Source organism: Herpailurus yagouaroundi, unplaced genomic scaffold (assembly GCF_014898765.1).
Source record: "Herpailurus yagouaroundi ecotype Mexico unplaced genomic scaffold, PumYag 190, whole genome shotgun sequence".
In the NCBI taxonomy this organism is placed as follows: domain Eukaryota; kingdom Metazoa; phylum Chordata; class Mammalia; order Carnivora; family Felidae; genus Herpailurus; species Herpailurus yagouaroundi.
Genome location: NW_024412421.1, coordinates 23564710 through 23591559, shown reverse-complemented (window position 1 = coordinate 23591559; position 26850 = coordinate 23564710). Strand labels below are relative to the sequence as shown.

The following is a 26850-nucleotide window of genomic DNA, read 5'->3' as shown; positions in this document are numbered from 1 at the left end:
AAATAAAAGCTATAGCAATCAAAATCGTGTGGTACTGACATAAAACAGACACAGAATGATGGAACTGAACAGAGAGCCCAGAATCACCTCATGCACATACAGCCAATGAATCTATGACAAGTGTGCCAAGTAAAGACAATAGGGAAAAGATGGTCTCTTCAACAAATGGTTCTGGAAATACTGGGTATCTATATGCCAAAGAATGAAACCGGACCCTTTTCTTATGCCACATACAACAATCCATTCCAAAAGTATTACCAACTTAACCCAAAAGTATTACCAACTTAACTCTGAGACCTGAAACTGTAAACTCCTAGAAGAAAACAGGGGCAAAGCTCCTTGATGCAGGTCTTGGCCATTCTTTGACTAGGACATCAAAAGCAAAAACAAAACAAAACAAAATCAAGAGGGACTACAACAAACTAAAAAGTTCCTGCACAGTGAAGGAAACCACCAAACCACGATGAAATGGGAGGAAATCTTTGCAAATTATGTATCTGGTAAGGGGTCAATAACCATAATACACAAGGAACTCATACAACTAAATACCAAACAAACAAACTTAAATGACTGATTAAAAACTGGTCAGGGGCACCTGGGTGGCTCAGTCAGTTAAGCATCCAGTTAAGCATTTGACTTTGGCTCAGGTCATGATCTTGTAGTTTGTGAGATCAAGCCCCACATGGGTCTCTCTGCTGTCAGCGTGGAGCCTACTTCAGATCCTCTGTCCTGCTGCCCCCTGCTCCTCCCCTGCTTGTGCTCTCTCTTGATCACACAAAAATAAACATTAAAAAATTTTTTTAAATGGGCAAAGGACTTGAATATACATTTTTATCAAGAAGAAAAGTGGCTAACAGTATATGTAAAAATCACTAACCAAAACCACAATGAAGTATCACCTCAGACCTATTCAGATGTTGTGTTTTTTTTTTGTTTTTTTTTTTTGTAAGTAGGCTCCACTCCCAGTGCAGAGCCCAATGCAGGGCTTGAACTTACAACCCTGAGTTCAAGACCTGAGCTGAGATCAAGAGTCAGATGCTTAACCAATTGAGCCACTCAGGGACCTCATGATGGGCTTTTATCTAGAAGATGAGATACTGAGCGTTGGTGAAGGTGTGAAGAAGGGAACTCTGTGCAAGGCTGCTGGGAATGGAAATTGGTGCCATCATTATGAAAACAGCATGGGGTTCCTTAAAAAATTAAAAACAGAACTACCATGTGATCCAGCAACCTCACTCCTGGGTATATATTGAAAGGAAATGAAGTTAATCTCTTGGAGAGATATTTGCACTCCCATGTTCATTGCAGCATTATTCATAATAGCCAAGATATGGAAACAATCTAGGTGTATGTCAGTGGGTTACTGTATAAAGAAAATGTGACACACGCAAAGAAAATCTTATTATTTGCTACCACATGGTGAATATGGAGGACACTATGCAAGGCAGAATAAGCCACACAGAAAAAGATAAATACTGTATGATTTCACTTACATGTGGAATCTAAAAACGTCAAATGCATAGACCAGAGAGTAAAATGATGGTTAGCAGGTGCTGGGGAGAGGGAAGGGAAAATGGGGAGCTATTGGCCAAAGTGTACAAACTTTCAGTTTTATTTAAAATGAAGAATTTTGGGGGCGCCTGGGTGGCTCAGTCAGTTAAGCGTCCGACTTCGGCTCAGGTCATGATCTCGCAGTTCGTGAGTTCAAGCCCCGCATCGGGCTCTGTGCTGACAGCTCAGAGCCTGGAGCCTGTTTCAGATTCTGTGTCTCCCTCTCTCTCTCACCCTCCTCTGTTCATGCTCTGTCTCTCTCTGTCTCAAAAATAAATAAACGTTAAAAAAAATTTTTTTTAATGAATAATTTTGGAGATCTCATGTACTGCATAATCATTATAGTTAATAGTACTATATTGTATACTTGAAAGTTGCTAAGAGAATACATCTTTATGTGTTCTTAGCATACCAAAACCAAAATTGGGGCACCTGGCGGGCCCAGTCAGAGCATGTGACTCTTGATCTTGGGGTTGTGGGTTTGAGCCCCACGCTGAATACAGGGATTACTTAAAAAAAATCTCAGAGGCACGTGAGTGGCTTAGTTGGTTAAGCATCCAACTCTTGGTTTTGGGTCAGGTCATGATCTCACAGGTTCCTGACTTCAAGCCCCTGTTAGGCTCCCCACTGACAGTGCAGAGCCTGCTTGGAATTCTCTCCCCTCCTCTATCTCTGTCCCTTCTCCACTCACTGTCTCTCTCTCTCAAAATAAATAAATAAATAAACTTAAAAAAAATAAAATCTAAAAAAAAAAATGCAAAACACGTAACTTTGCGATATGATGAATATGTTAATTAGCTTGACTGTGGTAAATATTTTACAATGTATTCATATATCAAAACATCACATTGTACCTTGGACACATATAAATTTACTTGTCAATTATAACTCAGTAAAGCTGGGGAAAAAGAATCAACGAAAAACTACTACTTATAAAAAGATAATGGAGAGCCACCGGATAATGTATGGAATTGTGGAATCACTGTATCATATACGTGAAACTAATATAACCTTACATGTTAACTAACTGGAATATTTTAAAATAAAGAAAAAAGAGAACTCAACAAGGTGGTTGAGTGCTAATATACAGAAATCAACAGCCTTCATACATCCAAACAATATTTACTTAAATGGTAAAGACAGATAAAATATCTCACTCATAATAGCTACACAAAGATAAAATAAACCTAACAAGAGATTTGGACTATTAATGAGGGATCCATGGAAGATGAGGGCGGAAAGGCATACCATACTCCCAGGGAGATAGGAGTGTGAAGAGAACATCATACAGATATCAGTTCCCTGAATTAATCTTTGTAAGTTCATAGTTTCTATCTATATAAATATCTATTAAAAAAAATTTTTTTTAACGTTTATTTATTTTTGAGACAGAGAGAGACAGAGCATGAACGGGGGAGGGTCAGAGAAAGGGAGACACAGAACCCGGAACAGGCTCCAGGCTCTGAGCTGTCAGCACAGAGCCCGAAGCGGGGCTCGAACTCACGGACCGCGAGATCATGACCTGAGCTGAAGTCAGCTGCTTAACTGACTGAGCCACCCAGGCGCCCCTCTATATAAAAATCTAAATTTAGATCTACAACCATATAAGCTCGCTATTTATTGATTTATTTGGAGAGAGAGAGAGAGAGACAGACAGACAGAGAGAGCAAGCAGGGGAGGGGCAGAGAGAGGGGGACAGGGGATCTAAAATGGGCTCTGTGCTGAACAAAGAGCTTGATGCGGTGCTCAAACCCATGAACTCTAAGATCACGACCTGAGCCAAAGTCAGACGCTTAACAGACTGAGCCACCCAGGCGCCCCTATAAGCTCTTAATATATAAAAAGATCCCCCCCGGGGCACCTGGGTGACTCAGTCGGTTAAGCATGCAACTCTTGATTTCAGCTCAGGTTGTGATTTCACGGTTCATGGGTTTGAAACGCATCTCAGGCTCCACACTGATAGCACAGAGCCTGCTTGGGATTCTGTCTCTTTCCTTCAGTCATTCTCTCTCAAAATAAACACCAACAGGGGCGCCTGGGTTGCACAGTCGGTTAAGCGTCCGACTTCAGCTCAGGTCACGATCTCGCGATCCGCGAGTTCGAGCCCTGCGTCAGGTTCTGGGCTAATGGCTCAGAGCCTGGAGCCTGCTTCCGATTCTGTGTCTCCCTCTCTCTTTGCCCCTCCCCCGTTCATGCTGTGGCTCTCTCTGTCTCAAAAATAAATAAACGTTAAAAAAAATTTTTTTTAAATAAAAAAATAAAATAAAAAAAATAAACACCAACAAAAAATTCCCATATATCCAAACAGTCTAACAAAATCAAGCAGCCCAATGAAAACTGGGCAGAGATTAGGAAAGGACATTCGTTCATTCATACATTCCTTCAACTGATATGTATGGAGTGCACACGTATGGCAGGTCCTGCTCTAGGTGCCAGGAGCATACTGGATGAAAGAGAGTCCCTGTCTACAGAGAACACACATTTGAGGAGGGAGACAGAGAGACAAGAACCAAACAGTATTCAGGTAATGATAGTGCTAAGAAGAAAAATTAAGTAGGAGGAGGGATAGAGGGGGCTGGGGAGGGAACACTACTATTCGTCTACAAGGGATGACTAGAGAAAGTTTCTCTGAGGATGTGGCTTGTGAGAGAGACCATAATAACGTTCGGAGCACCCAATGCAAATATCTGTCAGGGCAGCGGCACGTTCCAAGGCCCTGAGTTGAGAACAGGGTTGGTGTGTGGGAGGGCACAGAAGTGTGCATGGCTGAAGGACAGTGGAGGAGGGGTGGGCATAGGAGTGGAGATGTAGCTGTGGGCCAGGCTGGGCAGGCCTCTGTAAGCTCTGGAAAGGGTTTGGGATTTTAAGTATGATAGCAATCTACTGGGAGGTTTTGAACAGGGGAATAATACTGATTTATGTTTGAAAACAATATGGGAGGATGGAATGAAGCAGGGCAAGGGCAGAGGCAAATTCTGCCCAGATGAGAGGTGGAAGATGGTACCTTACTCTGGTTTTGACTTCCATTTTCTCATGAGTGCACTTGCAAAGCCTTTCTTCTATTTCAGAACTATGGGTATTGTTTGAAAACACCAATTTTCAGTGGACTGTTGGGGATGTGGCCAGACTCATACATTGCTCATGGGAGTGTTAACTGGTACATTAAGGAGAAGACTGGGGCAATAACCTTTTTTTTTTTATTTTAGAGAGACAGTTTGAGAGCAGGGGAGAGGGGCAGAAGGAGGGGGGAAAAGAGAGAGAGAGAGAAGGAAAGAGAGAGAGACAGTCTTAAGCAGGCTCCATGCTCTGTGCAGAGTCCATTGTGGGGCTCAATCCTATGACTCTGGGATCATGACCTGAGCTGAAATCAAGAGTCAGACACTTGGGGCGCCTGGATGGCTCAATCAGTTAAGCGTCCGACTGATAGTGCAGAGCCTGCTTGGGATCCAATCTCTCTCCCTCCCTCTCTCTCTGCCCCTCCTCTGCTCACACTCTCTCTCAAAATAAACAAACTAAAAAAAAAAAAAAAAGTATCTCATAGGTTCAGGAGGCTAGAGGAAAGATTGAGCATACAAATACAGACATAGAGACATTTAAAAAAAAAGTCACTGGGGGCGCCTGGGTGGCTCAGTCGGTTGAGCGACCGACTTCGGCTCAGGTCATGATCTCACGGTTTGTGAGTTCGAGCTCCGCGTCGGGGTCTGTGCTGACAGCTTGGAGCCTGGAGCCTGCTTTGGATTCTGTGTGTGTGTGTGTGTGTGTGTGTGTGTGTGTGTGTGTGTGTCTCTCTTTGCCCCTCCCCCACTCATGCTCTGTGTCTGTCTCAGAAATAAACAAACATTAAAAAAAAAGTCACTCAATTGAGCCACCCAGGTACCCTTTGGCAATATCTTTCTAAATTAAGAATGCATGCACAGGGGCGCCTCGGTGGCGCAGTCGGTTAAGCGTCCGACTTCAACCGGGTCACGATCTCACGGTCTGTGAGTTCGAGCCCCGCGTCGGGCTCTGGGCTGATGGCTCAGAGCCTGGAGCCTGTTTCCGATTCTGTGTCTCCCTCTCTCTCTGCCCCTCGCCCATTCATGCTCTGTCTCTCTCTGTCCCAAAAAAATAAATAAACGTTGAAAAAAAAAATTAAAAAAAAAAAAAAGTCACTCAATTGAGCCATCCAGGTACCCTTTGGCAATATCTTTCTAAATTAAGAATGCATGCACAGGGGCGCCTCGGTGGCGCAGTCGGTTAAGCGTCCGACTTCAGCCAGGTCACGATCTCGCGGTCCGGGAGTTCGAGCCCCGTGTCGGGCTCTGGGCTGATGGCTCAGAGCCTGGAGCCTGTTTCCGATTCTGGGTCTCCCTCTCTCTCTGCCCCTCCCCCATTCATGCTCTGTCTCTCTCTGTCCCCAAAATAAATAAATGTTGAAAAAAAAAAAAAAGAATGCATGCACATTTTACCACATCTTTTCCAGATATTCATGTTGTAGATATACTTGTACATGTGTGAAATTATGTACACAAAAGGATATTAATAATAGTATTATTAACAATGAAAGACTGAAAAAAATCTCAATGTCTATCAATAGGGAGCTGGTTTTACAAATTATGAGACATGTGACCAAAGGAATGCTACACAGTAAATGAATAAAACATAGGGGCGGCTTTACGTATACTGATGAAACAATCTCTGGTGAACTGTTAAGAGAAAAACACAAAATTCGTGGCAATGTTTATAAGTGGGCTACCACTTACCAAACATATTTGCAAATGCACAGATTACCTCCGAAAGAATATATAATAAATTGGGAATGTCATTGTGTCTCCGAGGATTAGGGGACAGAGGAGAGCTGCACAATATACCCTGTGGCACATTTGAGTTTTCTCCATGTATGTGTTTTAATTATTTAAAAAACCTGTTTTAACATGAAAGATTATTGAGAGAAATCTGACAGGGAGAGGCTGAAGACAGAAGAGAAAGGTGAGGGCTAACAATCTTCAAAGATGGTCTCACTTTATATTTCTTTTTTTTTTTTTAAGGTTTATTTATTTTTGAGAGTGACAGACACAGAGAGCATGAGAGGGGGAAGGACACAGAGAAAGAGGGAGACAGAGGATCAGAACAGACTCTGCACCCACAGCACAGAGCCCGATGTGGGGCTCAAACTCGCAAACTGTGAGATCATGACCTGAGCCAAAGTCGGATGCTCAGCTGACTGAGATACCCAGGGGCCCCTCTCACTCTGTGTTTCTTAAATGAAAAGTACATGAAATTATGATAGAATTTTGATCAGTTGTTTTCAGCCCAGGAAGAAAAGTCAAGAGAGAAAAGGCAAGCTCATACTGCTACAAGATTTTTAATTAAATCCTACCAAAAAAAGAGATCCTTCCCTATATGTGATTCAACACTGCACCATGCTATTTAGGAAGATTAAGTATTTGCAAGAAACAGATTATCTGCCATGAATAGCTTGGGCTTCAATATTCCTGAAAACAATTGGACTAGCAGGACTGGCCTACATCAATCCTGAAAGTAAAGATTTGTGGGGTGCCTGGCTGGCTCAGTTGGAGGACCATGCGACTTTTGATCTTGGGGTTGTGAGTTCAAGCCCCAAGCTGGGTATAGAGATTGCTAAAAAAATAAATAGATAAATAAAAGTGAAAGTAAAGATTTGCTAGTAGTTGAAGAGATAAACCACGTTAGTGCCAAGTTTTAGTGCTTTTCACCTCAGGTCTACTTAATTCTATTTCTCTGTCTCCATCTACCAATTGCTGGGGCTTTTCCTTAGCATGTCTAGGTAACTCATGTACACTTTGTGGTTCCAGTAGATTAGCCAGAGCCCCAGCTGCCCCAGTTAATAATAATAGCTAACACCCATCCAGTAAATACTCTGGGTCAGACACTCTTCTAAGCATTTACATCTACTGAGTTTTTAATCTTCGCATCAATCTTACAGGGCAGGTCCTAAGAGTATCTCCATCATGTAGGTAAAAAACTGGGGCCCAAGAGATTGAGTAATTTACCCAAGAATACACTGCTAACAAGTGAACCTGGTCAGTCTTGCTTCTGAGTCTGTGCTTTTGGACCAAGACACTAGACTGCAGAGCCACGGAGTCCAGAAGGAGGACCACGCCTACCATGATGGCACTAGCCTCAGCCACCCAGGGTTCCATTCACTTTTAATTTGGTCAATACTTCATTCCGCACATAGTAACAGACTGCAAGCAAACATGCCCTGAACCGAGAAGTATCACCATCCAGAAGTGAACTAGAAAGGATCAACATGCAAGGCATAGGAGTTGCCATCTGTTAACACTTGCCTAAATGGCCCAAAAAAGCCTTTACTGAGATGAACGTGTCTTTTAGGGCTCTCCCTGCCGCCACCCCAGGAACCATGGCCGTGTTCCAAATGCCCAAAGGAAACTACCAATCCTGAGATAAATGAATCCAACAATTTCCAAAATACAGCTTACTTAGGACAGAAAGGTAGGACAAAGTGTTGGTCACTGGTAGAAAATTTTGAACAAGAAGCATCCCAGAAGTGGGGCCCCAGGACTGTGTCCATACCTCTGTAATCCCCATAAAGGTTAGGAAGGTGAGATTGGCCTGTGGGTAGAAATGCTTAAGAAGTCTGATCTCTGAGAAACGGTGGGAAAACCTCTTCCAAATAGCTTGATGGAGGTAAAACCTACTGGAGTTCTGTGCTGAGTAGACCGCAGTCATCAACAAGATGAGGAAGAGGATTTGTACTAGGAAAGAATAGGAAAAAAAAATTACAGTTGAGTGATTAACTTAGAAATTCTCTACACCTTCTCCTTCATGGTTCCCAAGCCTTGGCAATTTCATTCAACCCAACAACTGAAAACAGATGAGCCAACGTATTTGGCTCATGGTGGTGCCTATACATATCTACAAATATTTATATATTCCTTCCCAGAATTACTCTGCCACTCATCAGAAGTCTTCCTTTAAATAAGATACACAAAATCCTACACAAAAATTGCTGTATTTTAGTTCTTAAAACTAAATGCATCTCCGCCCCCAACCTTTCTCTCTCTAGCTATCTCTGGACTGTGTTCACAAGAAAGGGAAGGCAGATAAAAACAGAATTGGTCTTCTTTGGTCCAGGAAATGCGATAACCCAAACATGATATGTGCTGAACCAGTTCCCCTGTACTTAGAGGACAGCGACTTTTTTTTTTTTCATTTTTTTTAAACGATTTATTTTTGAGACACAGAGATCGAGCATGAGCAGGAGAGGGGCAGAAAGAGAGGGAGACACAGAATCCGAAGCAGACTCCAGGCTCTGAGCTGTCAGCACAGGGCCTGACATGGGGCTTGAACTCAAACTGTGAGATGACCTGAGCTGAAGTCCGATGCCCAACGGACTGAGCCACCCAGGCGCCCCGAGGACAACCACTTTTGAAAGCATATTCATTTTTCCTCCTGTGAAGTATATAGATCAAGTTGTTACTCTACTCTGTAGGCAGAGGAAGGTGCTTATTCAAGCACATAATGACTTCTCATGACTCCTAAGTTCAGGCGTCTGCCCATTTACCACACTCCCTGGAGTCCATATTTTTTTCAAGGGGAGTATTTTAAGACAGCTTCTCACTCCCCTGTATTTTCATTTACTTCTCACTCCCCCTTTGCTGGGAATTGTGCTACAGGATCAACACATTACTGTTTGCTTTCCATGCCCAAAATATCTCCCGTCAGCTTGAAATGTTTCTTCTCTTTCAAGGTCCTTTCTGGTCACTTACCCGGGCTGTGGAAAGCTGGAGCTGTATAGACGGGGTTATTCTTATCTCTCGAACCAGGTAATGGTGAACATTGTGCTGTCAAAAATTCAAATGTAGCCCAAAAAACAGTTATATTTCATTAAGCAGTTATTCATCAACATTTGCTGAAACTCTACTATGAGTACCTCCTCTTAAATGCTGAAAACACAAAGAATAAAGCTACAGCAGTGGCACTTCTCAAACTATCATGAAGGATGTAAGAAAAATTCCAGTCCACTGGGGACAGATACTTTGATAAAATACAATAACAAGGAATTGCTAGAATAAAGAAGTAAAACAGGAGCATGTAAAATACAAGTCCCATTTTTTATAAGTTTATTTATTTTGAGAGATGAGGGGAAGGGTAGAGAGAGAGAAGACAGAGAATGCAAGCAGGCTCCATGCTGACAGTGCAGAGCCCAACTTGGGGCTCGAACTCACGAACCTCGAGATCATGATCCGAGCCAAAATAAAGAGTCAGTCACTTGACTGACTGAGCCACCCAGGTGTCCCCAAGTCCTACTTTAAAAATTAGATTCAGGGGCGCCTGGGTGGCTCAGTCGGTTAAGCAGCCGACTTCGGCTCAGGTCATGATCTCGCGGTCCGTGAGTTCGAGCCCTGCATCGGGCTCTGTGCTGACAGCTCAGAGCCTGGAGCCTGTTTCAGATTCTGTGTCTTCTTCTCTCTGACCCTCCCCCGTTCATGCTCTGTCTCTGTCTGTCTCAAAAATAAATAAACGTTAAAAAAAAATTAAAAAAAAATTAGATTCAATATGTCTAAAATTGGTCTGCCCGATTGCTATAAAACTTTCTAAATACTTCCTCTCACTTTCTGTTTTCATCTTGGACTAGAAACAAGCAGTGCTAGTCCGTGAACCGCACGTGGGGAGCACTGTTGGAGAGCAGGGTTCCTCACATTTCAATGTGCACAGGAACCGCCTGGGAATGTGGTTCAAATGCAGATCCTGGGGTGAGGCCTAAGATTATGCATTTTCTAAAATTCCAGGAGATGCCAAAGCTGCTGTCTGCGGACCACACCGTGAGAAGTATCTAGAGACATGTAAACCAAGATGGAGAGAGAAGGAGCCAGAATAGGACATGAAACTTGCTAGCACGTCTGTACCGAATGCTTGGGAGTCACGGAAGAGAAAATAAATCTCCCTGAGGAAGTCAGAGAAGGTGTCATAGAGGTGAAACTTGACATTTGTTGTGAAGGATGAGTCAGATACAATTCTCCAAATGGACAAGGACAAGAAAAGAAAAAGTTCTTTTTAGGCAGAGGGAACAACAATTCCAGAGCATGGAGAAATGAAATGAGGCCTAGGAAGGCAGTATGAAACCAGATTAATTTCTACAAATCTCATAAGGAATGGGGTGCCTATCCCTTAGTAATGTATCTACCACTCAGCTTAAGAAATAAGTTACCACTACTTAATAAAGTTGGTTAGTGTTTGTCTGTGATAGTATTCCTTTCCTTCAGAGAGCTAATCCAATGCTGAATTTTAGAGTTTATCATTCCCATGCATTTCTTCACAGACACAAATACATACATACATACATACATATATATATATATATATAATATATATGCACACATACATGTGTATGTATATGTGTATACAGAGATCTATATAGGTCTATATAGGTCTATATAGATCTCTGTATACACATATATAGACCTATATATGTATACAAATATATATAGATAGATATGTCTATGTATACACACAAGTGTATATATGTGCTGTTTTCCATGATTAAAGTACTATGTTAATTTTTTTACTCACCATTGTGTTTGTGAGGTTCATTTGCATAACAGGAGCAGCTCCAATCAGGTTTTTAGAGGGTAGTTTCCCTCAGGCGTGGTGACTGAATGTAACGAGTAAGAATTGAGGATTATTTTGACATTTTTAGCGAGTGGGCATGTACTGAAATGAAAGGAGAAGAGTAAAGAAGTGGGTTTGCAGGCCAGGCAATCTGGATTGGGGTAGGTCTGATCAGAGGTGTCCAGATAAAGATGGTGAGCAGCTGGAAACAGCCTCTGGGGCTCAGGGGTGAGACAGACACTTGGAAGGAGATGCAGGACCCGGACAAGAGGCACAGCACTGAGAGAGCACGAGAGGGTCTCAGGAGGAGCACATGAGTGTGGTGACACAATGGTTTTCCATGGGCAGCAGAGAAGGAGCAGCCAGCTAAGGAAAGACAAGGTCCCTACATAGATGACTGACTCGGTGAGGTGGCTAGATGTCCAGTATTTCAATACAATTTGCTCTCTGCAAAATCAGATGTTGGTACTCAGAACTACTTAAATTACCCAAGAGTGCCAAGATCCTCCTTGTTTGTTGTTCCTTCTCTTTGGTAAGACACGGCATCCTGTTCCGCATCAGTGAGATGGACAATGTGAGGACGATCGCCTAGACAGAGAGATCACAGGGGAAACAGAGAAGATCACAGAAGGAGCAGACAGAACAGGATCCAAGGTGACTATGCATTTCAATTATTTGACCCTTTATTATCATGAAAAACCAAAAATTAGGTGGTTTCATAATTATTTTTGCATAATCACAGGGACCTGGTTAATACAATGTTAACATTTCTAATTTTGCTTGTAGTCCGTAAGCTGCTTGATAGGAAAGTTTAACTATCAGATGATTTGCGATGATCTGTGTAAGTTACTTAAGAACATCTTTCTTGGAGTGCCTGGGTGGCTCAGTTGGTTAAGTGTCTGACTCCTGATCTCAGCTCAGGTCTTGATCTCAGGGTCATGAGTTCAAGCCCCATGTTGGGCTCCAGGCTGGGCATGAAGCCTACTTAAATTAAACAAACAAACAAAACCCACCTGTCTTTGGAAGACCTCTAATGAGCTGGACTGGAGAAGCTACACTTCTTAAAAAACTTTTTTAAAGTTTATTTATTTGAGAGAAACAGAGACAGTATAAGTGGGGGAGGGGTAGAGAGAGAAGAGGACAGAGGATCCAAAACAGACTCTGCACTGACAGCAGAGAACCCAACCAGGCTCAAACTCACAAACTGTGAAATCATGTTCTGAGCTGAAGTTGGCTTCTAAATCGACTGAGCCACCCAGATGCCCCTGGGGATAAAAATCCCAACGATTAACTCTCTCTTTTGCTAAAGTAAGCATGGACTCTTGTAACTAAGACTTTAAAAGTATCTGTTACATGTGTAATAAGTATACCCCCTCCACCTTGTCCTTTAATCTCCATGGAGGGGAAGAAAGCGCTCTAGTCCTCAGGAGAATAAAGACAAGGGTGCTATTTCCAGCCTGTTGCCACACACCCGATTTTATTTTTTATTTATTTATTTATTTTTTTAATTTTTGTTTCAACGTTTTTATTTATTTTTGGGACAGAGACAGAGCATGAACGGGGGAGGGGCAAAGAGAGAGGGAGACACAGAATCAGAAACAGGCTCCAGGCCATCAGCCCAGAGCCCGACGCGGGGCTCAAACTCCCGGACCGTGAGATCGTGACCTGGCTGAAGTTGGACACTTAACCGACTGCGCCACCCAGGTGCCCCGCCACACACCCGATTTTAGACACTCCATTCTGGGTGTGTCTCCTCTGGAGACCTCAGGTGGCCCTCTAGTGGCTGGTCCCCGGACTAGATGGGAGAAAAAGTAGAAACTTCACTTGGCCACAGGTCCAACCAAATTCAACACAGTAGCGATAGCAATAACTAATCTAATACACCTGCTTCCATTTCTTCCTTTTTATACTTTTCCACCAACACGCCCCTGCAACTTAAAAAAATTTTTTTATTTATTTTTGAGAAAGAGAAAGAGAGAGCGAGCTCGAGCACGGTAGAGGGGCAGAGAGACAGGAAAACAGGATTCAAAACAGGCCCTGTGCTGTCAGCACAGAGCCTGATGTGGGGCTAGATCTCATGAATCATGAGACAATGACCTGAGCTGAAGTTGGAGGCTTAACTGACTGAGCCACCTGGGCATACCCCTTCAGCTTTTTTAACTGAAGTGATAAACGTTTTTTATAAAAATTTGGGAAAAAGGAAGAATTAGAGATTTTAAGAAAAATTTAAATTTGGAATAGATCCCTTAATCACTTGTGTCTTAATATATCTGGACTGGCTTTCCATGTCACTACATTTTCTTTAACATTTTTAATGGTTGTTTGGCATTCCACTATATGGATATGGCTACCTCATATTAAGACATTCATTAAGCAGTGCCCTATTTTGGGGCATTTAATTTGTTGCCAATTTTTAAAAGTAAACTACTTTGAATTTTCTCAGGATAGGTCCTTAGAAATGAAACTTATTTAGCAAAGGGATGCAGAATTTGAAGGTTTTACCCTGTGTTGCCTTATTTTCCTCCGCTAGCAGTGAAGGGTTGAGGCATCGCCATGTATTATCAGGTTTTTGCCATTTTTTTAAAAACCAATTGGAATATTATTGTTCTAATATATTTGACTCCAGGGAAGATAAACTTCTTACAAATTTTTTGGCCATTGTGATCATAAAATTTCTTTTGCTTTTAAAAATATTTACTTTGTATAGAGAAAAATCACTTTTTGGTGAAAAAAAATTTTAATGTTTATTTTTGAAAGAGAGCACAAGCTGGGGAGGGGCAGAGAGAGGGGGACATAGGATCCAAAGTAGGCTCTGGCTCTGTGCTGACAAAAGCAATCCCAAAGCAGGGTTTGAACCCACAAGTTGCAAGATCATGACCTGAGCCAAAGTCAGAAGCTCAACTGACTGAGCCACCAAGGTGCCCCTGCTTTGTTGTTGTTGTTTTTTGTTTGTTTGCTTTTTTGTTTTTGTTTTTTGAGAGAGAGTGTGTGTACAAGAGCTAAGAGCTGGGGAGGGAGAGAGAGGGGGAGAGAGAGGGAGAGAAAGAAAGAGGGAGAGAGAGAGAGGAGGAGGGGGAGGGAGAGAATCCTAAACAGCCTCCGTGCTCAGCGAGGAGCTGGACACAGAGCTCAGTCCCTCAAACTGTGAGATCATGACCTAAGTCAAATTCTAGAGTCAGATGCTTAACCGACTGAACCACCCAGGCACCCCTGTCAATTACACCTATTTAAATGCCACTTCCAGCATTTCCACTTTTCTTTGTTACTTATATCTTTGTGGGTCAATTGCCTCTTCCGATTATCTTTTTTTTGTGTGTGTAAAATGTCACAGGGGTTTGTGATTGGAAGACAAGGAGATAACACAACTACACACTTTGCTGTCTGTACCTAAGCCAGATAATAGGTGGCCAATCATCCACATACTTTAAAAGTGACACAGTCACTGATCATGATGTACAGCTGTTATTTAGGTGGTGATTTGTGGACTGAAGAGCTAACAGCAAGCAGTTAGTACTTTATGCAATCACTCACAGTTCAAGGACCATGGTAAATGATATTTGAGCTGTGTTGCTGGGACACCGGTGTTATTTAACTAAACCATGTAACTAAAATTCACAGACTATGAAACAGCACAAAGCAAGGACTACCTGTATGCAAGTATGTATCACCTAAAAACCAGGGCATTCTCCTATCATTATTACACTTAAGGAAATTATCAATAATTTCCTCGAATAATATCCTATCCATGTTAAAAATGTCTTATTTAGTCAAAGGATCTAGAATACTCCCCCATCATTAATTTTTTCATGATATTGACTTTTCACAGAAACTGTTACACAGAATGATACTACTCCAAGTGTGATCAATGAACCAGCAGCACCAGCAGCACCTGGGAAATTGTCAGGAATGCAGAATTCTGGGCTCCATTCCAGAGCTATTCTCCATTTCAGTGCGTCTTTTACAATTGATTGTGCCTGGAACTAGTTGAGGCCTTTTAATATAAATTAAATATTTCTTTGCAAGAGTGGATTGTTTACTTATTATCATTCCTATCACCTGCATGTTAAGTATCCTGGATCTACAGTCTAAGTCTCTTCTCCCTTCAACACCCTCCAAAAAAACCCAAATAACACAGTTAACAAATGGGCAGAAAACATGAACAGACACTTCTCCAAAGACACCAGATAGCTGACAGACACATGAAAAGATGCTCAACATCACTTATCATCAGGGAAATACAAATCAAAGCCACAATGAGATACCACCTCATACCTGTCAGAATGGGTAACATTAACAATGCAAGAAACAACAGGTATTGGCAAGGATGAGGAAAAAGGGGAACCCTCTTGCACTGTTGGTGGGAACGCAAACTGGTGCAGCCACTCTGGAGAAGAGTATGTTCCTCAAGAAACTAAAAATAGAACTACCTTACGTTCTAGCAATTGCACTATTATGTATTTATCCAAAGGATACAAAAATACAGATTTAAAAGGGGTACATGCACCCCAATGTTTATAGCAGCATTAGCAACAATAGCCAAACTATGGAGAGAGTCCAAATATCCATTGACTGATGAATGGATAAGGTATGTGTATGTGTATACATATACATATACACACACATATACATACCACGGAATATTACTTGGCAATCAAAAAGAATGAGATCTTTCCATTTGCAATGATGTGGATGGAGCTAGAATGAACTATGCTAAGTGAAATTTAAGTCAGAGAAAGACAAATACCACATGATTTCACTGATATTTAGAATTAAGAACAACAGGTAAACATATGGGAAGGAGGGGTAAGAAAAAAAGAGGGAAATAAAGCACAAGAGACTCAACAATAGAGAACAAACGACGTGTTGACAGAGGGAGGGAGGTGGGTGGGCGATGGGCTAGATGGGTGATGGGTATTAAAGAGGGCACTTGTGATGAGCACTGGGTGTTGTATATAAGTGATGAATCATTGAATTCTATTCCTGAAACCAATATTGCACTGCATGTTAACTAATTAGAATTTAATTTTAAAAAAGAAAAAAAATAAGTCTGTTCACCCTTATTCAGTATTTTTATATATGTATTTCATGTTTTGCATTATTTTGGTTTACTTAAACTTCCTGGTGATTAGTGACATCTCCTTCAATTCAACTTGTGAATTTTAAAAATTTGTAAATCACATTTTTCATTTCCTGAAAGCCTTTGTCTGTGTGTTTGATACAAAGGAGTCTCCTAAAGAGGTCTTGTTATATTTTTGGTCTCCTCCAGCAGTTTTTAATTAAGATCTACCTACTCCTTGTTCACCCTGGGATCCGTGGGTCTCAAATGGGGCTATACACTGGAACCACCTGGGAAGTTTAAGCATGCTGGGCGTTGGAAACCATCTCTAGGCATTACTTGGTCTGGTTTTTTGACCAATATTTAATTGGTCTAGGGTGCGTGGGTGGCTCGGTTGAATGTCTGAATTCGGCTCAGGTCATGATCTCACAGTTTGTGGGTTTGAGCCCTGCACTGGGCTGTGTGCTGACAGCTTAGAGCCTGGTGCCTGCTTCAGAATCTGTGTCTCCCTCTCTCTCTGCCCCTCCCCTGCTTGCACTCTGTCTCTCTCAAAAATAAATTTTAAAAAATTAAAAAAAATTTTAATTGGTCTGAAGTGAGGCTTGAATGTCAAGAGTTTTAAGAGTTCTCCAGGTTTGGTTGTGGGAGCTCAGGCCCATCCTCTATGGTTCTTAAAGCAGAAACAATCCTGTAACCAAAATCCAGAATGTTAGAACTCTACTGGACAACATACAGTTTTTTCAACAAATACACTGTGATAAAAATAGCAAGAATGGAGGCAATGGGAAGAGAAAGGGAGGAGCTCCTGTAGACTAAGCATAAAGAGTACTTAAAAGATGTATCAGCTGATTGCAACACATGGATTTTATTTGAATCTTGATTTGAACAAAATAACTATAAAATAAACATGTATGAGACAATTAGGAAAATCTGAACCCTGGCTTTTTTTTAAAAAGCGTTAAAATACACAACATAAAAACCATCTTAATCTTTTTATAGTGTAAAGTACATTTGTATTGTATAAATATTAACACATTAGTGTGATAATTGTTTTTATATTTGTTTTTTTACTCTTTTTAAATGTTTATTTTTGAGAGAGAGAGAGAGAGAGAGAGAGAGAGAGAGAGAGAGCAAGTTGGGGAGGGGCAGAGAGAGAGAGAGACACAGAATCCAAAGCAGGTTCCAGGCTATGAGCTATCAGCTGTTAGTGCAGAGCCCGACTCAGGGCTCAAATTCACAAACCGTGAGATCATGACCTGAGCTAAAGTCGGATGCCTAACTGACTGAGCCACCCAGGCGCCCCTATATTTATGTTTTTAAAAGAAGAGGCCTAAAGGCCGCCTGGGTGGCTCAGTTGCTTGAGCATCTGACTTCCGCCCAGGTCATGATGTCACGGTTTATGGGTTTGAGTCCCATGTTGGGTTCTGTGCTGACAGCTCAGAACCTGGAGCCTGCTTTGGATTCTGTGTCTCTCTCTATGCCCCTCCCTCGCTCATGCTCTGTCTCTCTCTCAAAAAACAAAAACCTTAAAAACAAAACAAAAAAATAGTCTTTTTTTTTTTTTTTAGAAATATACACACTAAAATGTTTATGGATAAGATGATATGAAGTGAGGCATTTTTCTTTTCAAAATAGATGATTGACTTGTTCTGGTAATGAAGTAATGGTTGAAGCTGGCTAACAGAACGGCAGAATTCGTTATACTATTCTCTACACATTTCTGTGGGGCTTGACATTTTCCTTAATCCAAAGTTGTTAAAAATTAAGTTTTCTGTTGCTTTTTTAAAAAGTAGTTTGATGCCGATTGATTTTTTTACTTGTCCTTTTTAACTTGGCAATGCTTTTCTGCTCTGTTTCTACTGGTCTCTCAGTTCTGGTTAGTTTTTTCTGTGACTACCTCACTCATATCTCAAATCCCATTCTGCCTATTTCTGTGTGTGTGTGTGTGTGTGTGTGTGTGTGTGTGTGTGGTCAAATTGGCAGAAACATTAGGCACTCTGAATTAACACCCAAGGGTCTCACTGTTCCAAACTACCTGCAACTAGAGTGGGTACCGCCCCGTGGGGGGGGCCCCCCCCCCCCCACCTACCATGCCAGTATGACCCATTTTTCACATACCTTTACTAGCTGGCTGATGAAGATGTTCTGAAGCACTGATAATATCACTGAAATAACCCAGTTGGTGGCCTGGTCTTTGTTCAGTTCCAGACTATAAAATGCAGTAAAAAAGGCTGCAGCTGGGCTAGTGACACCGAGAGGGAGCCAGGAGATGCAAGTCAACCATCGGGGCAGGCCATTAACGATGGGCTTCTTCCCTTCTTCCGGGCTCAGGAGGGGGGAACTGGTTGCCTCTCTTAAGAACAGAAGTTGAAAGAATAACCTGCTAGCCCACAGCTCAGAGAGAAGCACAGGAAGACTATAAGTGATAAAAGAAGCCGGGGTGGTGCATTATTACCTGAATGGCCCCTGTTCTGTTGGAAGAATATGTATGTCCAAGAGCTCCTGGAGTTCTTGCAGTTGACTGGTGGCATCTAGGATGTCACAAGGCCGGTCAGCCTGAGTGGGACCCAGTGTGCTTAAGTGAGATTGAAGCCTCTGCAGAACTCTGAGCAGGTAATGACAGAAATGATGCTGGCCTTCAGGAACCATTGAAAATACAGGCCGAGGTTCACACTTCAGCAAGTGGGAGACTTCGGGAGATAGTAATTAACTGGTAGAGATTAGCATCTCACTCGTTGATGATGAGGTTAAATTGCCCAGTCACTGGAGATTAGACCACAATCAGTATTGTCTTCTCTGATCATCCTGGCCAGCTGGTAACAATTTCTAAAATTCTACACTGTGATCCAGAATAAAAACAACTTTTGCTCTAGAAGTAAATAAAAATTTAAACCTAACTGGGCTTTTTCACCAGAACCACAGTACATGTACAACTATATTAGATAAGTGCCCAGGAGGCCCCAATTATATTCAAGAATCCATAGATCACATAATGTCACCATTCCAACAGAAGAAAAAGAATGACATGTTTCAAGAGCCCCCAACAAAGCAGATGGAATATGGGGGGGGGTCTGAGGGCATTTTTGTGGGCTCTTCCTTAATCCTTTACTTTGTTTCACCAGATCTATTTTCTTAAAAGCTCTACTGGAAGCCTAAGGAAGCTGGGTCAAGCAGAAGGCTGTACCGTGCCTGTTGGTCATGCTGAGAGGTAGGAAGGATAAGCAAGAGGCAAGCAAGGGAGGAGGTAGATAACAGATCAGTTACTAAAACCTGCGGAAGTTTACCGTTTACCCAATGGGGTCCTGCCCGCTGATGAGAGCCGTGACCTGCTACATGAGAACAGAGGAGGCTGGGTAAAAGCTTCACCTGCTTGTTAATGTTGGAAGGACTCCATAAAGGTTGTTCCAACTCTTAGAGTAGGTACATATTTCTCCAGAGTAGGAATCCCACAGTCTCCTTTAATTCCTGAATATGGAACCAAAAGGAGAAAAGTCAGTTTTACATTCACCCAGGACTGGTCGCGGTTATAGATGGTGAGGTTGTCCCTTGACTAGGAGAGGCAAATACTTAGTGGGAAGAGCCTCCATTTTTCATTTTCTTTCTCCTTTTTCAGAAATACGTCACCTCACAGTAGCTTCAAAACTAATTTTAGGAGGACCACCTAGGTAGCTTAGTTGTTTAAGTGTCCGACTCTTGATTTCAGCTCAGGTCATGATCTCATGGTGGTGAGATCAAGTCCTGGGTCGGGGTCCATGCTGAGTGTGGAGCCTGCTTGAAAGTCAGTCTCTCTCTCTCTCTCTTTCTTGGTCTCTCTCTCTCTCTCTCTATGTCTCTCCCTCTCTCTCTCTCTGTCTCTCCCTCCCCCCCTCTGCCCCTCCCCCACTTACACTGTCTCAAAATAAACATTTATTAATTTATTATTTAAAAACTTTTTTTAATGTTTGTTTATTTTTGAGAGAGAGACAAAGCATGAAGAGGGGAGGGGCAGAGAGAGAGGGAAACACAGAATCTGAAGCAGGCTCCAGGCTCTGACCTGTCAGCACAGAGCCTGACATGGGGTTCAAACCCACGATTGGCAAGATCATGACCTGAGCTGAAGTCGGACACTTAACCGACTGAGTCACGCAGGCTCCCCTAAAATAGAAATTTAAAAAAAGAAAATAAAACTAGTTTTAGGAGAATACAGAATGAAAGATTGGACCATTTGCTCAAACATCAAAAATGAAAATTCCAGAATAGTACCTTCTGCATTCACATCCTGTCCTCACAATACTTCACCATTAAGAGGAGAAACAAAAGGGTGCCTGGGTGGCTCAGTCGGTTAAGTGTCCGACTTCAGCTCAGGTCATGATCTCGCAGTTTGTGAGTTCAAGTCCAGCATCGGGCTCTGTACTGACAGCCCAGAGCCTAGAACCTGCTTCAGATTCTGTGTCTCCCTCTCTCTATGCCCCAACTCCCGCTCACTCTCTCTCTCTTCCAAAAATAAATAAACATTAAAAAAAAAAAAAGAGGAGAAACAAGGGGCATGATGCATTGTGGCCCAGAGGACAGAAATTAGGGAAAAGCTATCAAGATTAATAGGACCCCATGAGCCTTCCAGGAGATCCCCTCTGCTGGCCTTTCCTGCTACATGGGGAAACAGGGCCCAGCATCTACCTATACAGTTAGATACCAAGCTTACTTCAGTCACCTCTGTGAGACAGAGGCTCACAAGGAGCATCTGAGAGGCAGGAAGCCTGGTCGGAAGGAAAAAGAGGCAGGGGTTCCTGAGGCTAGATCAGCAGGAAGAGCCTCCCGATTACGAGACTGACAGGGAAGAGGAAGACAGCAGTTTGGATGCTGATGAACAGTTGGGACCAGGTCATAGCAATGGACCCATTGGAAGAAGAACATCACGTCAACCTGTATCCTCAAGAGCTGAAATCATCTCAGACTCCTTCCTCTCCTAGCTTTAGCCATCTGTTTGGCAATTTAACCATGACTATCTAAGGACAGGACATCTTCATGGCAGTAAAGATCCCAATATGTTCCTAAGGCTGCTTCATTCACTAATGAATGGGAACCGTGAGGAAACCTGTTAAGAGTATTCAAGTGTTAGAGTAGCGAAGGAAAAAACAAAGGCACATCAGGATTGTGTTTCTGACCCTGCAAGCAAGAAGAGTGCAGTACTTTAAGAGGATTACACACTACAAAGGCTACACATCGGGCCCACCCATACCTTGCTCATCTCTCTGGGCAGTGGTGCCAGTTTTCCTCCAGAACATGACGTTGACGACCATGTCGCACAGAAGCAAGGTCATGCAGCAAGAGAGCCTCTGGACTCTTGTAAACTGGTTCTCTGAGCCACAGATGATCCTGGGTGAGCTTTCCTACAATCATGGAGGAAAACAGGTGTCTAAGAGAAATTAGAAAAGGACAGAAGTGAGACTTCATTCCGACAGCATCCTAGACTAAGGGGCGGTTTGCCCGGCAACACGCTTACACCAACAACTAGGCAAGTATCCAACACCTCTATGAAGACTTTCAAATTCATGGCAACATGATTCTTTTGTAGCTTTAGGACAAAAGGTTGTCAAGGATAAGGTTAATTTATATTGTATGAGAGTTTAAAATTAAAAACAGTTCTTTTAAACCTGAAACATATTGTCCCCTCGATCTCAGTAAAATTAATTTAACTTCTCCAAACCTCAGTTTCCTGATCCATAAAACAAGGGCTAATAATATTTTCCAGATCACAGGACTGTGGTGAGCATATAAAGAACTGAGCACAGTCCAACAAGAAGTGCTGAGCGGGGTGCCTGGGTGGCTCAGTGTGTTAAGTGTCTGACTTTGGCTCAGGTCATGATCTCATGGTTTATGGGTTCGAACCCTGCATTGGGCTCTGCACTGACAGTGAGGAGCCTGTTTGGGATTCTCTCTCTTGCCCTCTGTCTATGCCTCTCCCCAACTTGTGCTTTCTGTCTCTTTAAAATAAATAAACTTAAAAAAAAAAAAACAACGGTTCTTTTAGCTGTCTAAGAGTTTTGATAAATCTTTTACTCTTCACAAGTTTGCATTGGGCTTCCACTCAACATAGTTTGGTAAATTTATAGTTTGAGCCCCTTCTCTTCTCCAAATGTGGACGAACTATAAATAAGGCATAAAAAGAAATAACCAGGGGCGCCTGGGTGGCTCAGTCGGTTGGGCGTCCAACTTTGGCTCAGGTCATGATCTCACGGTCCGTGAGTTCGAGCCCCGCATCGGGCTCTGGGCTGACAGCTCAGAGCCTGGAGCCTGTTTCGGATTCTGTGTCTCCCTCTCTCTCTGACCCTCCCCTGCTCATGCTCTGTCTCTATCTGTCTCAAAAATAAATAAATGTTAAAAAAAAAAAACTAAAAAAAAAAAAAAAAAAAGAAATAACCAAAGGCACGCCTGGTTAGCTCAGTTGGTTACGTGACTGACTCTTGATTTCAGCTCAGGTCATGATCCCACAGTGGTGGGATTCAGCCCCACATCAGGCTCTTCACTGACAGTGTGGAGCCTGCCTCAGATTCTCCCTCTCCCTCTCTCTGCATGCATGCACACACTCTCAACATAAATAAACAAACATTTAAAAGAAAAAAAGGAAGAGCCAAAAATATTGGCAGGGTTTCAAAACAAGATAAACATCTATGAGGAGGAGAAATGGAATGAAAAAAAACCATGGAGATGAGCAGGGAAGATTTCTGGGCTCCAGAAGAAAGCAGTATGCAGGCAGGAGTTTGGTTCTTCCAAGGTAATTGGAAATGAAAGTATTTCATAGGGTGGGGTAGGGAGAATGAAGCCAACTTCACTGCTTGGAGCCCAGATTCAGGCTGGAGCTCATGAAGGGAGACTACAGAACAATAAACTGCCAATTTATGGGTAAGGAGGTGGGCGGAAAAAGGACAGCCCCATAACCAGGAATTGAGCCAAGAAATCCACTCGTTCCAGACAAAATCTGCAAGAGCCCTAGTTTTGTCAATTCCACTGAGGAATAGGAGATACAAAATACTGTAATATAATAAGGCCTAATTCTAGACTAGCCATGTGAAGAGTTACATGGAAACAGCAACAAGACTACTAGTCAGGGATGAGGGATAGAGAAAGAAATTTAACAATACCCCCCCCCAAATAAACTTATGATCCCAAATTCCTAAACTCAGGAAGAAATCAAATGCAGAGAAAGGCAACCAAAACAATCAATAATTCAGTCCTGAAGAAATTAATTTTATGGGACAGTCTGACAAAGACTTCAAACTAAGTATTTCAGGTTGCTCAAAGAGATGAATCAAGGCATAGCATTCCCTTAAAAAGAATAAAAAATTCTGAGAAACAGAAATAAAATTAATTAGAAATCTTATAACTGAAACATATAGTCATTAAAATGGCTGTCAGAATGGCGAACATTAACAACTCAGGCAACCACAGATGTTGGCAAGGATGCGGAGAAAGAGGATCTCTTTTGCATTGTTGGTGGCAATGCAAGCTGGTGAGCCACTCTGGAAAACAGTATGGACGTTCCTCAAAAAACTAAAAATAGAACTACCCTATGACCCAGCAATTGTACTACTAGGCATTTATCCACGTGATACAGGTGTGCTGTTTTGAAGGGACACATGCACCCTCATGTTTATAGCAGCACTATCCACAATAGCCAAAGTATGGAAAGAGCCCAAATGTCCATCGATGGATGAATGGATAAAGAAGATGTGGTATATATACACACAATGGAGTATTACTCGGCAATTGAAAAAAATGAAATCTTGCCATTTGCAACTACGTGGATGGAACTGGAGGGTATTATGCTAAGTGAAATTAGTCAGAGAAAGACAAAAATCATATGACTTCACTCATGTGAGGGCTTTAAGAGACAAAACAGATGGACATAAGGGGAAGGAAACAAAAATAAAAACAGGGAGGGGGACAAAACAGAAGAGACTCATAAATATGGAAAACAAACTGAGGGTTGCTAGAGGGGTTGTGGGAGGGGGGATGGGCTAAATGGGTAAGGGGCACTAAGGAATCTACTCCTGAAATCATCGTTTCACAATATGTTAAATCGGATGTAAGTTTTAAAAAATAAAAAACAAAACTAAAAAAAAAGAAAAATGAAAAATGAATGAGTATCAGTAAAAGCAGTTATCTCTGTGGCATTGTCACTTGCCCTGTTCCCATCTCCCTTTCTCTAGCTCTACGGTGACCTGACAGCCTTTAATCACAGAGAAAGCCAGGGGCCACTAAAAAGAAGGCAGAACAGGACTGGAGCTCCTTTAAGGTCTCCTTCCCAGAGAACTGTGATGATCTGAGCTGTCTGGTAGTTCCCAGGAAAACCCCACTTGCAAGGCTGTCCTTACTTGACCTGACTGGGTATTCACTAGCTTCGAAAAACTTTTCCCCTGAGGGCACTGTGAAAAATACTCAGAGGCGGGGCACGTGGGTGGCTCAGTGGGTTAAGTGGCAACTTCAGCTCAGGTCACGATCTCACGGTTCCTGAGTTCGAGCCTTGTGTTGGGCTCTGTGCTGACAGCTCAGAGCCTGAAGCCTGCTTTGGATTCTGTGTCTCCTCTCTCTGCTCCTCTCCTGTTCATGTTCTGTGTGTGTGTCTCTCTCAAAAATAAATACACATTAACAAAAATTTTAAAAATATACTCAGAGGCAACTGTTTACCTTCATAGCTGCCTGCCATGGTGGGTGAACAACAGGCTAACCAAAAAACTGAAAAGAAACTGGGAAACAAGAAGTCTGCAGGAGTTTTGAAAGCTCTGACATAACTGCTGGGAATCCAGGGCTGTGTGTGGGCTCAGGAGATGCCAGAGAACGTCCTGAGCCCTCACCCCTGCATGATATTGAGGCTCTCAGCAAGCAGGAAGTGAAGACCAAGGCAGAGCTGGCCGGTGCCTTGCTGAGGGCTGAGGGTATGACACAACATGCACACAAATCCCCTTGGCAAAGACCGGGAGACTTACTGGCTCCAGGTGTTTAAGGAATCACTATCCAAACTTTAGCTGACCTCCAGACTAACTGGGCAGACACTTCAGCTGCACGCCATGACAAAGGATACAGAATTCATTCAGAGAAGTCATGAAACAGACAACAACAACAAATTTGTGTTAGAGAACAACAAATCCCAGGGAAAGGGAAGAAAATCTTATTTCCAGAGTTGCCACATTCTATTATTTAAAATGTCCAGTTTTTGGGGTGCCTGGGTGGCTCAGTTGGTTGAGCGTCTGACTTCAGCTCAGGTCATGATCTCGTGGTTGGTGGGTTCAAGCCCCGTGTTGGGCTTTGTGCTCACAGCTTGGAGTCTGGAGCCTGCTTTGGATTCTGTGTCTCCCTCTCTCTCTGTTTCTCCCCCACTCACACTCTGTCTCTTTTTCTCAAAAATAAATAAAGATTAAAAAAAGAATTTTTAAATAATAAAATGTCCAGTTTTCAACAAAAGATCACAAGACACTAAAAAACAACAAAGTATGGCTTGTGTATGTGTGTGTGTGTGTGTGCGCGCACACACAGGCACACACACACAGAGTAATCAATACACTGTCCCTGAGAAAGCCAAGACACTGGATACACTAGAAAAAGCCTTTAAATCAGCTATTTTAAATGTGTTCAAAGAATTAAAGGAAACTATGTCTAAAGAACTAAAGGAAAGTAAATGAGAATGGTGTTTTCCCAAATAGAAAATATCAATAAACACACAGAAATTATTATTATTATTTTTAAAATGTTTTTTTCTGAGAGACAGACTGCAAATGGGGGAAGGGCAGAGAAAGGGAGACAGGATCCCAAGCTGGCTCTGCACTGTCAGCAGAGAGCCCCACGTGGGGCTCGAACTCATGAGCTATGAGATCATGACCCGAGCTGAAGTTGGACACTCAACCAACTGAGCCACCCACACATCCCTAAAAATTATTTTTTTAAAAGAACCAAACAGAAAGTTTGCAGTTGAAAAATACATTAAGTGAAATGAAAGGCTCTACAGCAGATCTGAGCAGGCAGAAAAAAGAAGCAGAAACCCAAAGATGGGTCAATTGGAATTATCCAGTCTGAGCAACGGAGGATGAAGAAAAATGAACAGAGCCTCAGAGACTTGTGGAACACCACCATTTCCCCACCAATACCTAAAGGAAAAGAGTTCTTTCTTTGAGACTGGTTTGAAGACCCGGTCATGCTCAATCTCTCCAAGGTCCATGGCCAGCCAACAGTTGGACAGGAAGTGCCATTTCCTTTTACCTGCCACATCACTGGCAATTACCCGGTTTCCATACCTATAGTAAAATGAAGATAAGCATGGTAGGGAGGTGGGCATGAACCAGTTGTTGTAACAAGAAGTAATCTTGCACTATCAGTAAATGGATTCTTTTCATTGTGAGGCAAGAACTAGACAAAGAAACAAAAGCTGATCCAATTTCTTCCTTTGCAACCTCTAAGAGAATTCATGTATCAAAACCAGAATGCAGGGGCGCCTGGGTGGCTCAGTCGGTTGAGTGTCCGACTTTGGCTCAGATCGTGATCTCATGGTTTGTGAGTTCGAGCCCCCATCAAGCCCTGTGATGAAAGCATGGACAGAGCCTGCTTGGGATTCTCTCTCTCCCGCTCTCACTGCCCCTCCCCGCTCTCTCCCAAAATAAATACACTCTTAAAATTTT

At 42.4% G+C, this 26850-nt stretch overlaps 1 protein-coding gene across 1 annotated transcript in view; it reads right to left on the bottom strand.

Annotated features, from left to right (window-relative positions):
* Positions 1–26850, bottom strand: part of PKD1L3 (polycystin 1 like 3, transient receptor potential channel interacting) — an 80878-nt gene that overhangs the window by 17779 nt on the left and 36249 nt on the right. Inside the window, 11 exon segments of the mRNA XM_040443453.1 lie at positions 8013–8139; positions 8142–8288; positions 9240–9377; positions 11634–11733; positions 18320–18554; positions 18657–18874; positions 19493–19666; positions 20883–20893; positions 21420–21538; positions 21540–21596; positions 26323–26469. Coding sequence (XP_040299387.1) covers positions 8013–8139; positions 8142–8288; positions 9240–9377; positions 11634–11733; positions 18320–18554; positions 18657–18874; positions 19493–19666; positions 20883–20893; positions 21420–21538; positions 21540–21596; positions 26323–26469 — 1473 coding nt within the window.